At 34.2% G+C, this 13648-nt stretch overlaps 1 protein-coding gene across 1 annotated transcript in view; it reads left to right on the forward strand.

Annotated features, from left to right (window-relative positions):
- The window catches only part of CEP290 (centrosomal protein 290), an 85159-nt gene that overhangs the window by 38939 nt on the left and 32572 nt on the right, over positions 1–13648 (forward strand). The window contains exons 27-36 of the mRNA XM_029955359.1: positions 127–332; positions 1466–1617; positions 4852–4963; positions 5585–6040; positions 6812–6976; positions 8330–8437; positions 8638–8772; positions 9944–10210; positions 10839–10946; positions 12185–12384. Of these exons, the coding sequence (XP_029811219.1) occupies positions 127–332; positions 1466–1617; positions 4852–4963; positions 5585–6040; positions 6812–6976; positions 8330–8437; positions 8638–8772; positions 9944–10210; positions 10839–10946; positions 12185–12384 (1909 nt within the window). The remainder of the gene's footprint in view (positions 1–126; positions 333–1465; positions 1618–4851; positions 4964–5584; positions 6041–6811; positions 6977–8329; positions 8438–8637; positions 8773–9943; positions 10211–10838; positions 10947–12184; positions 12385–13648) is intronic.

A 13648-nucleotide genomic window follows, 5' to 3' on the forward strand; every position in this document is an offset into this window, starting at 1 on the left:
ACTCTGTTTCTCTCTCTCTCTCAAAACTAAATAAACATTTAAACATTTAAAAAAAACAAGTGTCTAAAATATTTGGGATATAATTTTGATAACGGCTTGAGACTGACTTAGTATTATTGCATATAGGAAATGAATCGAACATGGATAAGGCAAAGAAATCAATAACCAACAGTGAAATTGTTTCTATTTCAAAAAAAATCACTATGCTGGAGATGAAAGAATTAAATGAAAGGCAACGGGCTGAACATTCTCAGAAAATGTACGAACATGTAAGGACTTCATTAAAGCAAATGGAAGAACGTAATTTTGAATTGGAAGCCAAGTTTGCTGAGGTTTGATATAATTTTTTTCATGCAGTTAGCATAAAGGACTAGTCATGTTGGACATTGTATTTCTGAAGTAACATTAATACCGTGCTGTGTTTCATGTAATGGATAAATAAAAGATGTGTTTTTAATCTGAATTGTTTAAAAAGACAGGTATTTCTGTGAATGAGTTCTTATTTCTCATCAGTGTTACATTATTAGATTTAATGTAAAAAGATATAATTTGCTTAATATTGATATTGCCTTCCACAACCATAGTTCATTTAACAAATATTTATTGAGTGCCTGTTATATGCCAGACACTGTATGGTGGCTAGTTTTATCACAGGAAATAAAATAGACAGTAATTTCTGCTCTTAGGACATTACATTTTAATAGTAGGTTTTAGACTTTTTTGATATGCTCAGAAATATTAAATCAGTTGTTAATTAAAACAATTTCCAAGTATTCAACAATTAATGATGAAGTGGCACTCATAATATTTACTTTGAGATTTAGTATACTTTTCATTATTTTAATTTTTTTTAATGTTTATTTTTGAGAGAGTGAGAGAGAGAGAAAGAGAGTGAGTGAGAATGAATGGGGGAGGGTCAGAGAGAGAGGGAGACACAGAATCTGAAGCAGGCTCTGTGCTGACAACTCAGAGCCTGACGTGGGGCTCGAACTCACGAACTGTGGGATCATGACCTGAGCTGAAGTCAAATGCTTAACCGACTGAGCCACCCAGGCAACCTCAGAATTAGTATACTTTTCAAAACATATTTGTCATTTTGTTTATTTTAACAGAGTCAGTAAATGTGTTAAGATTTTATTAACTCATTCATCATTATTTATAGATGATATAATTGAAGTAAAGCATAATATATTACCACATTTGAAAGAACTGTTAGAAAATCAGGGATTCAAATATTAGACTATGAGTTGTCTAATACAAATGACTTTTGGTAGGTGGGCATATAACCTAAGTGTTTATAATCTGTTCCTGACTCTTTACCCTCTTCAATCCATTCTTAATATTTCACACTCAGTTCAGTATCTGGACTAATGCCAAGTAAAGAGAACTGTAGTAATATCTAATTTGAGAGGAAAACCTTACCAAAAACTAATATATCTGGACATTTTTTGTTACTTTTTCGTAGCTTACCAAAATCAATTTGGAAGCACAGAAGGTGGAACAGATGTTAAGAGATGAACTAGCTGAGAGTGTGAGCAAGACAGTGAGTGATGCTGATAGGCAGCGGATTCTAGAATTGGAGAAGACTGAAATGGAACTAAGAGTTGAAGTGTCAAAGTAGGTACATGCAAACTTTTCAGTCATTAGATGCATCTACTCTAATTTATCTTTAAGAAGCCTAGTTATAGGGGTTTGGGGTCATATTCTTAGTGGAGTTGATACTGGTTGTTTTTATTTTTGTTGTTTTTGTAAGAACAAGGTTAAATACTAATAAGATTAATTTTTAACAGGCATAAATAATACCACTGAAGAAGAAATAACTTCTCAAGATTCATATTTTTCACAGTCCAGGAATAGAATTGCAGAAAGCACTGAATTTGGAATCAAGACCCTATGCAATCTAGTTCTTTGTCATATTAATATTTTTTTTGGAGGGAAGTGTGGTGGTCATTCAACTTATTTAAGCTTAAGTTTCTTATATCTGATAAAGAGTTAGTATCCAAAATATATAAGGAACTTATACAATTCAACCCCAAAAACAATCTGATTAAAAATGGGTAGAAGAAGTGAACAGACATTTCTCTAAAGAAGATACCTAGATAGCCAATGGACACATGAAAAGATGCTCTCAAGGGAAATGCAAACCAAAACTTCAATGAGAAAACACCTCATACCTGTCAGAATACTAAAATCAAAAACACAAAAAACAAGTACTGGTAAGGATGTAGGAAAAAAAAAAAGACTTTTGCACTGTTGTTGGGAATGTAAATGGAGCAACCATTATGGAAAACAGTATGGAGGCTCCTCAGAAAGTTAGAAATAGAGCTACTCTAAATACTACTAAGTATTTAGCCCCCAAAACAGAAACACTAATTTAAAGGATACATGCACCTCCATGTTTATAGCAGCATTATTTACAATAGTCAAATTATGGAAGCAGCCCAAGTGTCCTTTTTTTGTTGTTTATTTAAGTAATTTATTACCAAGTTGGTTTCCATATAACACCCAGTGCTCTTCCCCGCAAGTGCCCTCCTCCATGACCATCACCCCCCAAGTGTCCTTGATAGACGAATGGATAAAGAAGTGGTATGTATATGTGTGTGTATTGTATACACATACACATATGTATGTGTGTAAAGGAATATTATTCAGCCATAAAAAAGAATGAAATTTTGCCATTTACAATGACATGCATGGAGCTAGAGAATATAATGCTAAGTGAAATAAGAAAGTCAGAAAAAGACAAATACTATATGACTTTACTCATATGTGGAATTTAAGAAACAAAGCAATGGAAAAAAAGAAATAAAGAGAGACAAACCAGGAAACAGACTCTTCACTATAGAAAACAAACTTGGTCACCGGAGCAGAGGTGGGTAGGGGGATGGATTAATTAGGTGATAGGGATTCAGAAGCACATTTCTTGTGAAGAGCACTGAGTAATGTGTGGAATTGTTGAATCAATATGTGGTACACCTGAAACTAGTATAACACTGTATTTTAACTGTACTGAAATAAAACAACATAACAAATATAAATATATTTTTAATATATATTAAGAAATCGCCATGGCCACTCCAGCATTAAGTAACCAGTACCCTGATCAGCCAGCATCATTAAGGGAAGATTATGGATCGCTGAAAGCTCAGATGATGGGTAGCATTTTTTAGCAAAAAAATAAATTTTGATTAAAAAGAAATAAAGGGGTGCCTGGGTGGCTTATTTGATTAAGCATCTGGCTCTTGGTTTTAGCTCGGGGCATGATCTCATGGTTTGGGAGTTTGAGCCTCACATCAGATTCAGTGCTGGACTCATGGAATCTGCTTGGGATTTCCTCTCTTCCCCTCCACTGTCCCTCCCCTCTCTTGCTCTCCTAAAATAAGTAAACTTTTAAAAAATAATAAAATAAACTTAAGTTTTTTCTCTTTTTTAAAGGAGTACTAGTATCTCTTCTACTTGTTTCTTTAGATTCTAATAAAATGAAAAATTCAGAAAATGATTCAGTTTACATTTTTTAAATACTGTATACTGTGCTAGGTATTAAACATATTAACTCATATAATTACACTTACTAACACTAAAGTAACATTGTGGTTTTTATTTTACATGTGGAAATAGTTTATTCACTTGGAACACAAAATACATTTAAGGTGTAAATATCGTGTGTCAGCTAGATGCTATGTACTCATTCTCCTGGGTACTTTCGAGTTACTTCAGTAGAAGGGTAATAGGAGCCATAACAAAAGTTGATCTGCCAACCACAAATAATTCGTAAAAAGGGTTTTATGATTAGCCTATTATAAATTTACACCCATTTTTTTGGAGTATTGATAGTCCTTTGGGAATGTCCATCATTTTCAGACCACCTCACTATGAAGGACTCCATTTTGTATTCTTCCTCTTATCTAATAGACCTCACCTTTTGAGATAAACTAATTTATAATTATTCATTTTATTTTAATTTTTAAAACTTACATAACTGGTAATGAGTATTTCTAATCAGAATAAGGGAACCTGTTTTATCTGTCACAGTGCACTAAAGTTATTCTAACCCAAAGTAAAATGCATTTTTGCTTTACCTGTGTGGTCATATAGTAGTAATCTTGGAGGAAATTTAATAATTTATCATCAAGCTTCTCCCGTTTTTCTAATTATAGTAAGCATATAATCTTTTTTTCACTTCTGATAGCTTATAAATTTAAAACAAAGCATATACTAATTTTTTTTAATGTTTTTTATTTATTTTTGAGAGACAGCATGAACAGGAGAGGGTCAGAGAAAGAGGAAGACACAGAATCCAAAGCAGGCTCCAGGCTCTGAGCTAGGGGTCAGCACAAAGCCCGATGTGGGACTCGAACCCACAAACCGTGAGATCATGACCTGAGCTGAAGCCAGACAGACGCTTAACCGACTGAGCCACCCAGGCGCCCCAAGCAAAGCATATATTAATCCACCTAGGGAACCTAGGAATTTTAAATTTCTGCATTCTTAACTGTGCAGTTATGTCAAATAAACCTACTTCAACCTTATTCTAGCTCTGCCAAACTAGGGTAATAAGTATATTATGGTATAGAAAGAGATAATTTTTTACTTTGGAACTTCTCAGATCATTTCATACAATACTATTTATTATGAATTTTCAAGGGAGTGGAATTTTGGGAATGGAGTTTTTTAACAACTCTCATGGAATTAATATTTCATTAAACAGTTTAGGAAGTTTTGCTTTAGTGTATCATGCGAAGAAAAGATGCTGGAAATTAGTTGCTTTTCCAAGAATCTAAAAATCTGAAATATTAGTATTTACTTAGAAAATGGACCTAATTGTTCCTAAATTATCTTTTTATTTCCTAGACTGAAAGAGATTTCTGATATTGCCAAAAGACAAGTTGAAATTTTGAATGCACAACAACAGTCCAGGGAAAAAGAATTAGAATCTGTCAGAATGCAACTGTTAGACTATCAGGTAAGTACATTATCGGCTCTTTTAAGTGGGTTTTTTTCTTCTTCCTAAATTCACATTAGATATTGAATAATTTTATGGTTTTAATCATAGGCTAAATCAAATGGAACGTCTAATACTTGTTCATGGTAACCTGATTAGAAAAACTTTAATTTGAAACATCATTCATGATACAGAAAAGCATTTACATACAAATACATTGTGCTGGCAGCTAATCAAGGTTAAGATTTGAGGAGAAATAGTAACTTTTTCATACCTGTATTTTCTCTTGTAGTAATGTATAGCTTTTTACATACTCTCCCATTATAAATTGTTTAAGGTTAATAAAAGTGTCCACATTAGTGTTATCCCAACATTGTTATTTACATATGGAAGGTGTAAAACAAAACCAGTAATATGCCAGCCGTTATTTAGTTGGATCCTAGATTTACATTTTAAATGTTTGATCGTGGGGCTTTTTCTTTGACAAGATTTTGGTAATCTGTATTAGAGCTAGGCTAGATTTTTATAGCATCTCATAAAGCACACTTTTTAAATTTATGTAGTAAGTTGCAGTTTTAAATCCATGAAAAGTGTCATTAGAAAAACTTGAAACTGATTACAGATATATTCGTTTTATATCAGGCACAGTCTGATGAAAGGGCACTAATTGCCAAGTTGCATCAACACGTCGTCTCTCTTCAAATCAGTGAGGCTACTGCTCTTGGTAAGTTGGAGTCAGTTACATCTAAACTGCAGAAGATGGAGGCCTGTAATTTGCGCTTAGAGCAGAAACTTGATGAAAAGGAACAGGCTCTCTATTATGCCCGTCTGGAGGGGAGAAACAGAGCAAAACATCTGCGCCAAACAATTCAGTCTCTCCGACGACAGTTTAGTGGAGCTTTACCCTTGGCACAACAGGAAAAGTTCTCCAAAACGATGATTCAATTACAAAACGACAAACTTAAGATAATGCAAGAAATGAAAAATTCTCAACAAGAGCATAGAAATATGGAAAACAAAACAATGGAAATGGAGTTAAAGTTAAAAGGGCTTGAAGAGTTAATAAGCACTTTAAAGGATGCCAGGGGAGCCCAAAAGGTAAAACATTGATTTTCGGTTCAGTATTTCCAAAAAGAGTTAAAAAGTAATTTTAAGATCTTAACACATAGCTATATGAAAAATGCTTCCAATATGACAAAAATTCCAATTATATTATTAATTTAGGTTTTATAAGTTAAGAGTTTTGGCTATTTGATAGTCTATTTGTGATAATAAAACGAAACTCTTCTAAACAGTGATTTTGGTAGAAATGCTTAGATTGTATACTATCAAAGAACTTGAAACATTCTAGAAAAGTTTATGTATATTAATTAAATACTAATTTTAGTTATTTGTAAACATTATAGTGGTTATCAGTTGAATTATACCCTTCATAATTATTATCTGTTTAAAATTATTTACAGGTAGTAGACCCACATTTATTTTTTAATAATTTTGTTTTTACCCCCATTTGGTATGCATTAAATGAAAAGCAATTAGCTTGCTACTAAATTTTAATTTCTAGTTTAGAAGTATTTAGGATTACCTTTTAAATGTAAAACCAATGTTTCAATTACATATATGAAAATAAATGAATAAATGGTAGTATTAGTATTACCCATTCCCACATGATTTGAAGAATGTTTTATGTTAAGATTGCACGTATTTTTGTAAAAGACTATGAAAATTTTAAATAAACCTTGCCATGTGACTCAACCAAGAATAATTTTTATCTCAAAGAATATTAGTTTCAATTAAAATTATTAAAATTGATGGGGAAATATTTATGTAGTCAGTTTACATTTGTACATGTAATTTATAAATGTTTAGGTAATCAATTGGCATATGAAAATAGAAGAACTACGTCTTCAAGAGCTTAAACTAAATAGAGAATTAGTCAAGGATAAAGAAGAAATAAAATATTTGAATAATATAATTTCTGAATATGAGCATACAATCAGCAGTCTGGAGGAAGAAATTGTGCAGCAAAACAAGGTTTCATTTTATATTTATTTTGCCGTTTTGTTGCTAAGATGCTAAACATAATATCGCATGAGTGATTGCATTATTCTCTTTTTGAAGTTTATTTATTTTGAGAGACACAGAGAGCCTCTGTGTGTGTGTGTGTGTGTGTGTGTGTGTGTGTGTGTGTACACGCGTGCGGTGTGCACATGAGAGAGCTCAGGAAGGGCAGAAAGAGAATCTCAAGCAGGCTCAGGCTGTCAGCACAGAGCCTAATATGGGGCTCTGTCTCATGAACCTTGAGATCATGACCTGATCTGAAACTAAGAGTTGGATGCTTAACCTACTGAACAACCCAAGCACCTCTGCATTATTCTCTTAATTGATTATAGCTCTCATTATTATTGTTATAATAGATTCTGTGTCTTATTTTTTTTAATGTCTGTTTATTTATTTTGAGAGACAGAGAAGAAGAAAGAGCGTGAGCCAGGGAGCGTGAGTGCGGGGGGCTGGGGGGTGCAGAGAGAGGGAGAGGGAGAATCCCAAGCAGACTCTGGGGGTTGTCAGTGCAGAGCCCGACGCAGGGTTTGATCTCATGTGAGATCATGACCTGAACTGCAGGTTTGGACGTTTAACACACTTAGCCATCCAGGCGCCCCTGTTTCTTATTTTCTAAGGCATCAAAAAATTTATGTATTTTTACTTACGTTGTAATAGTAATTTTATACATAAAAGGAATAATACATAAATTTGAAAGTTAATTTTTATTTTGATATTAGTTATTTGACTCTTCACAATTATGAGTTTCTACTGGCTCTCCCTGATGGAGTAGAAGGTAGCTTGGTGTAGAATAAAGCATATACACTTTAGAGGCAGACAAAATTCCCTAAGTTCATGCAAATTTTGTTGTTCCCTCCAGTTAAAGTGTTCTTCGCCCAGATCCTTGTATTATGCTCTTTGCTTCTAGGTCTTAGCTCAAATGTCTTACCTTAACAATGACGCCTTCGCTAGCCACCCAGTATACAACAGTAAATTCTACCATCAAGATTCCCTAACTAGGGATTATATAAGTTCATTTTTCTCCAGCACTCATCACCCTCTAACATATTACATACATATTTATTTATTGCCTAGAATAGCGCTTAACATATAGTATATATAATTAAATGTGATGGATGGATGGATGCATGGAGAGATTGAAATCCTGACTTCATATTTTCTATCTCTGTGATCTTAGGCAAGTTACTTAATCTCTCTGAGTTTGCTTCCTTTTTCATAAAATGAGAAAACAGTGACCCCAAAGGATTGTTGTAAGGATTAAATAAAAACTTATTTGTAAACGTTTTTGTTATGTGCTTGGTGAATGTCTCTGTGTGTGTCTGATAGTTTCATGAAGAAAGGCAGATGGCCTGGGACCAAAGAGAAGTTGAGCTGGAACGCCAACTAGACATTTTTGACCATCAGCAAAATGAAATACTAAAAGCAGCACAAAAGGTATAATTAATTCCGTTTGCTACTCTATAGCATAACCTATAATGTTAACCCACAGAAGTGTTTTTAAAGTCAGATCGAATTTTAATTGATATTATCTTCTTTTATTTAAAATATAAGTGAGGTTTAGCCATGCCATAGTTTTAACAGTATTCTTTTTAGTTATGTAACTGCTTTTTTTCAAAAATGCTATTTCTTAATAGTTTGAAGAGGCGACAGGATCATTGCCAGACCCCAGTTTGCCCCTTCCCAATCAACTTGAGATTGCTCTAAGAAAGATTAAGGAGAATGTTCGAATAATCCTCGAAACACAGGCAACTTGTAAATCACTAGAAGAGGTAATTAGAAGAATTTGCATTTTTATTAGTGTATTATTGGGTATGTTTGTGGAATTTTCTAAATATTACTTAACAGAGCGAAGCATGGAATCATGAATCTGTTGCTAATTCTAATCTTTTCTATTCTACTATAATGTTTTTAATAAAGAACATTATTACAGGGAACAGAAGATAGGGTTAATTTGAATTCACTGTCCATTTCATCACTACTTGTCACTCACTGATCAGTACTATTAAGCATGAAAGGAAACAAAAAGCATCTGCTTGTCATTTTATGAGCAATGTATTACCTTTCCCTATATGATCAAGAATTGTTTTCATACTTGTTTGTTTTTATGTTTTATTTTGAAGCGCATGCTGTATGCTCTGAATCAGTCTGGGTTCACTCCTCTTATGGATGGTCAAAAGGTTTGAAAGAGCTAGAAATTATTTCTTTAATCTGGGTCTTAAATTTGCTTAATAGGTGAGATAATTTTCATTTTGCTTTCCATCTAAACAGTAATGGTAAATACATTTTAAAATTTTGTAAATAAAATAGTACATTTTAAATAAATTGAGGAAACAGGGTTTTTTTCAGTAATTGTAGGATTTGTCGTTTATGTGAATTGCCACTGAGTTATTTGATTTAAAATATCTGCCTTAATCCTATACAAGAGTTAACATTTTTCCTGTTTTATTTTAATAAGCTACAGATTTTATAACGGTGATTCATTGACTTAGGCCACTAAAGTTCCAGTGTTTTATACTCAGCTGACTTTTATGGATTACTTTTCTAGGGCTCTGAGAGTTACTGGGCCGAACTAAAAGGAATGGTTTATGGCATTTCCTTTCTAAATCTACTACCCCCGGACATTTCCTGTTCAAAAATTACAGGCGCTAAATAAAGTGAAAAGTGAAGTTTATAACACGTGTTGTAATCTCATAAATAAATGTGCAAGTAGATAACTGTGCTGTCACATGGAAAAAATATATATATACACACATATATATATAAATGCATATATATATATAAAACCTTCTTAATATCAGTATATCACTAGTATAAGTATGATGTGAAAAATAAAGTGAAACTCCTTTTTTTGCTCATAATTACTCTGACCAAAATTCAGATGAGACATTCTTAAATGAAAAAATATACTTTAATAATTTTATTGTGATTCGATCATTGCAGAAGCTAAAAGAAAAAGAATCTGCTTTACGGTTAGCAGAGCAAAATATTCTGTCAAGAGACAAAGTCATCACTGAACTAAGGCTTCGATTGCCTGCCACTGCAGAACGTGAAAAGCTTATAGCTGAACTGGGCAGAAAAGAGGTGGAACCAAAATCACATCACACACTGAAAATTGCTCAGCAGACCATTGCAAATATGCAGGCAAGGTTAAATCAAAAAGAAGAAGTGTTAAAGAAGTACCAACATCTTCTGGAAAAAGCAAGAGAGGTGTGTTGTTACATTATGCTTTGTTCTTTTATTATGTTTTTAGTCAAATGCCAAATGTTATTCTGCCCTGAAGTGGTAGTTTGTTTCTTGCTTTCAGATGATTCTATTTAGGAATTTTTACTTTGACATGATTGGATTATAGCTCTGACAGTAAAACTGGCGGTTTGTAAATGTGTATCTTTCTCTTATGAACTGACTAAACCAAGACTAGCTACCATGGTGAAACCGTTAAGATTTTGAAAAATATCAATGGAGTTTATAGGTAAAGATTGAGGCAATAAATTAGAATGAAATTTCACACTAGTTAGCAGTCACTGGAAAACTGATTTGCTGGAATGTTGATAGGAAAATATGTAACATTTAAAAAATTTTCTAGACCAAGTTAAAAGATGATGGATATGTATTATTCTAATGTTAAGAATAGATTATGATTTAAGACTGGATTTGTCAATATGAACATATACCAAGGGAATGAATACTGGTGTAAATATATTGATATATATTCCATACAGTTAATGTTCCTTCCCTTCTCAAGTATTTTGGAAGATTAAAGATAATAAGATATTTTAGATCTTTAGAATGTGAATTTATTTAATACTTTGTTACAATGTTGATTTGCTATAAACAGGAACAAAGAGAAATTGTAAAGAAACATGAGGAAGACCTTCATATTCTTCATCATAAATTAGAACTACAGGCTGATAGTTCACTCAATAAATTCAAACAAACAGCTTGGGTAAGATTCTGGGAACTTTGTTTTTGTTTTGTTTTTTTTTTAATTTATTTGAATTCAGTTTGAAAGAGGGCAAGGGGCAGAGAGGCAGAGGCAGAGAGAAACCCGAGCAGCTTCATGCTGTCAGCACAGAGCCTGATGCAGGGCTCAGTCCCACGGACCATGAGATCATGACCTGAGCTGAAATCAAGAGTCGGACACTTAATCAACTGAGCCACCCAGGTGCCCCTGTTCTGTTCTTTATTGACTTTTGAGGCCATATAATTGAAAATTTAGCTCTCATGATTTTTTTTTTTTGAGTAGAAGGCATCCCAACTCTGTGATTTGAATAATCACAGCTCTGATCATTTTTCCCCCAACATCCACATCTTAAGTAGCTCGCTGTTGCCTACAGAATCATGTTTATATTTCTTAGCAACATACTCAAAGCCTTGCATGATCTGGCCTCTGTCTCTTTTCAAGTTCTGTTCACTCTAAGTTTACCAACATCTAACTGCTTTTCTTGTTCTGAATTCAGTTCATATTTGCTTACTTTGATCTTTGTCTTTTATATGTGTGAGCTGACCTAACTTTCATCTCTTAACGTGCAAATCTTACCATTCTTTTTAAGTTTACTTATTTATTTTGAGAGAGAGAGAGGACATGAGCGAGGGAGGAACAACGAGGGAGAGAGAGCAAATCCCAAGCAGGCTCTGCACTGTTCGTGTGGAGTGTGATGCAGGGCTCAGACTCAGCTGTGAAATCATGACCTGCCAAACACATTGTAGCATTCTTAAGCCTTAGCTAATGAAGTCAGTCAGCATTTATTGATCACCCACTACATGTGGATGCTTTGCTCAATATTGGGAATACAAACAATAAGATCTCTATTTCTTGTCTTCATTGGCTAATAAAACATATTAAAAATTTTTTTTAATGTTTTATTATTTATGAGAGAGACAGAGACAGAGCATGAGTGAGGAAGGGACAGAGAAAGATGGAAACACAGAATCTGAAGCAGGCTCCAGGCTCCAAGCTGTCAGCACAGAGCCCGATGAGGGCTCAAATCCATGAACAGTGATACCACAACCAGAGCCGAAGTCAGACGCTCAGCCGACTGAACCACCCACATGCCTCAATTAAATCATTATATTTTACATTAGATATTATATTTTGATAATTTGAGGAACCAAGTTAAAATTATGTAATAAGTATGGCATTGGGTTGTACATGCTCATGGCTAATTTAATCCTATTTCCTAGGATTTAATAAAACAGCCCCCTACTCCAGTTCCTACCAATAAGCATTTTGTTCGTCTGGCTGAGATGGAACAGACAGTAGCAGAACAAGATGATTCTCTCTCCTCACTTTTGGCCAGACTAAGAAAAGTGTCTCAAGATTTGGAGAGACAAAAAGAAATCACTGAATTAAAAATCAAAGAATTTGAAAATACCAAATTACGGTAAGTTTTAGGAATGTATTATAAAAACAGGCAAATGATAATGATATAATGAGGATAAATGTAAGCATTTGCTGTGTTATGCATAATCTAAAACCTTTATGGATATATCTCATTTTATCTTCAGGACTATTATGACCTCAATTATTCTCTCAATTTTTCATATATGGAACTGGGCCACAGGAATGCTCAGTAACTTGCCTTAGAAGGAGATGGAAAAGCCACGATTGGAATCTAGTTAATCTGGCCCAAGAGCCAACTCATAATTCTTGTTCTATACTCTCGTTTTTAACTTCTTTAATTACAGCATCCATTTAATCATCTATAAAATGGAAATGATTGGCTCCTTCTATATGAAGGTTAAATGATACTGTATGTGAAAGTAATTTGAAAATTGTAAAGTAATATATAAATATAAAACTTTTGTTTACACACCTATAGCAGTTCCTACATAATAGAGGTTCAGTATATGTCAAATGAAAAATTATTTTTTAATTAATCATAGTGACAGCATTCATTTGCCATATTAGAGAGTCTAATCATTGCTCAACCAGTTTATCAGATGATAGATTTTAGGTCTAAAATAGGTTTATAGTTAATGTACTTGGTAATCATTATAGGATGTGAGGAATGAGAGTGACTGCCTCGTGTGAATGGGGGTCTGGGTCCTCGGATTGCCCATGAGAAGATTTACATGGGGATCCGCGCTCAGAAAAAAGACAACCAGAAGGAAAGTAGAAAGCACAAAGCAGTTTATTAACGTGAAAATACACTCCACGGTGGGAAAGGAAAATGGGTACGTTCCGAGGTGGAACTGGCCCCTAGGTTGTTTTGGAATTAGAATTGGGTTTCTCTGGGCTGGGAGAAATCTGACAGACGGTGGGGTAGTCTCTAATGGAGGCTGCTTCCAGTCATTTGGGAACCCCCTCCCACAGTTTGGGAGGGGGAGTTTGACCCTGTAAGGTTTGTACCAGAATCTTCATGGGGCAGGTGGGTGGGGGAAGTAGAGGCAGGTGGAGGTATGTGTGCATGCTGGTGCGTCTACGGGTTACCCCGGGGCAGAGGTGGAAGAGGAGAGTGCATGTTCTCTGCACCTGTGGTTCTTGATCTGTCAGGCCCAAGGTCTTGAAGCCACAAAGTCGAGATGTTGAACTCTGGCCTATAATATGTCGTGTTTTTTTTTTTTTTTTTAATTGCTATCCTTGCCTCCATCTCAGGCCTCTGTCATTCCCTTTCAAGGACTTAGGACTCTGCCTCAGGGTGTTCC

The sequence above is a fragment of the Suricata suricatta genome, chromosome 10 (genome assembly GCF_006229205.1).
Source record: "Suricata suricatta isolate VVHF042 chromosome 10, meerkat_22Aug2017_6uvM2_HiC, whole genome shotgun sequence".
Taxonomy (NCBI): domain Eukaryota; kingdom Metazoa; phylum Chordata; class Mammalia; order Carnivora; family Herpestidae; genus Suricata; species Suricata suricatta.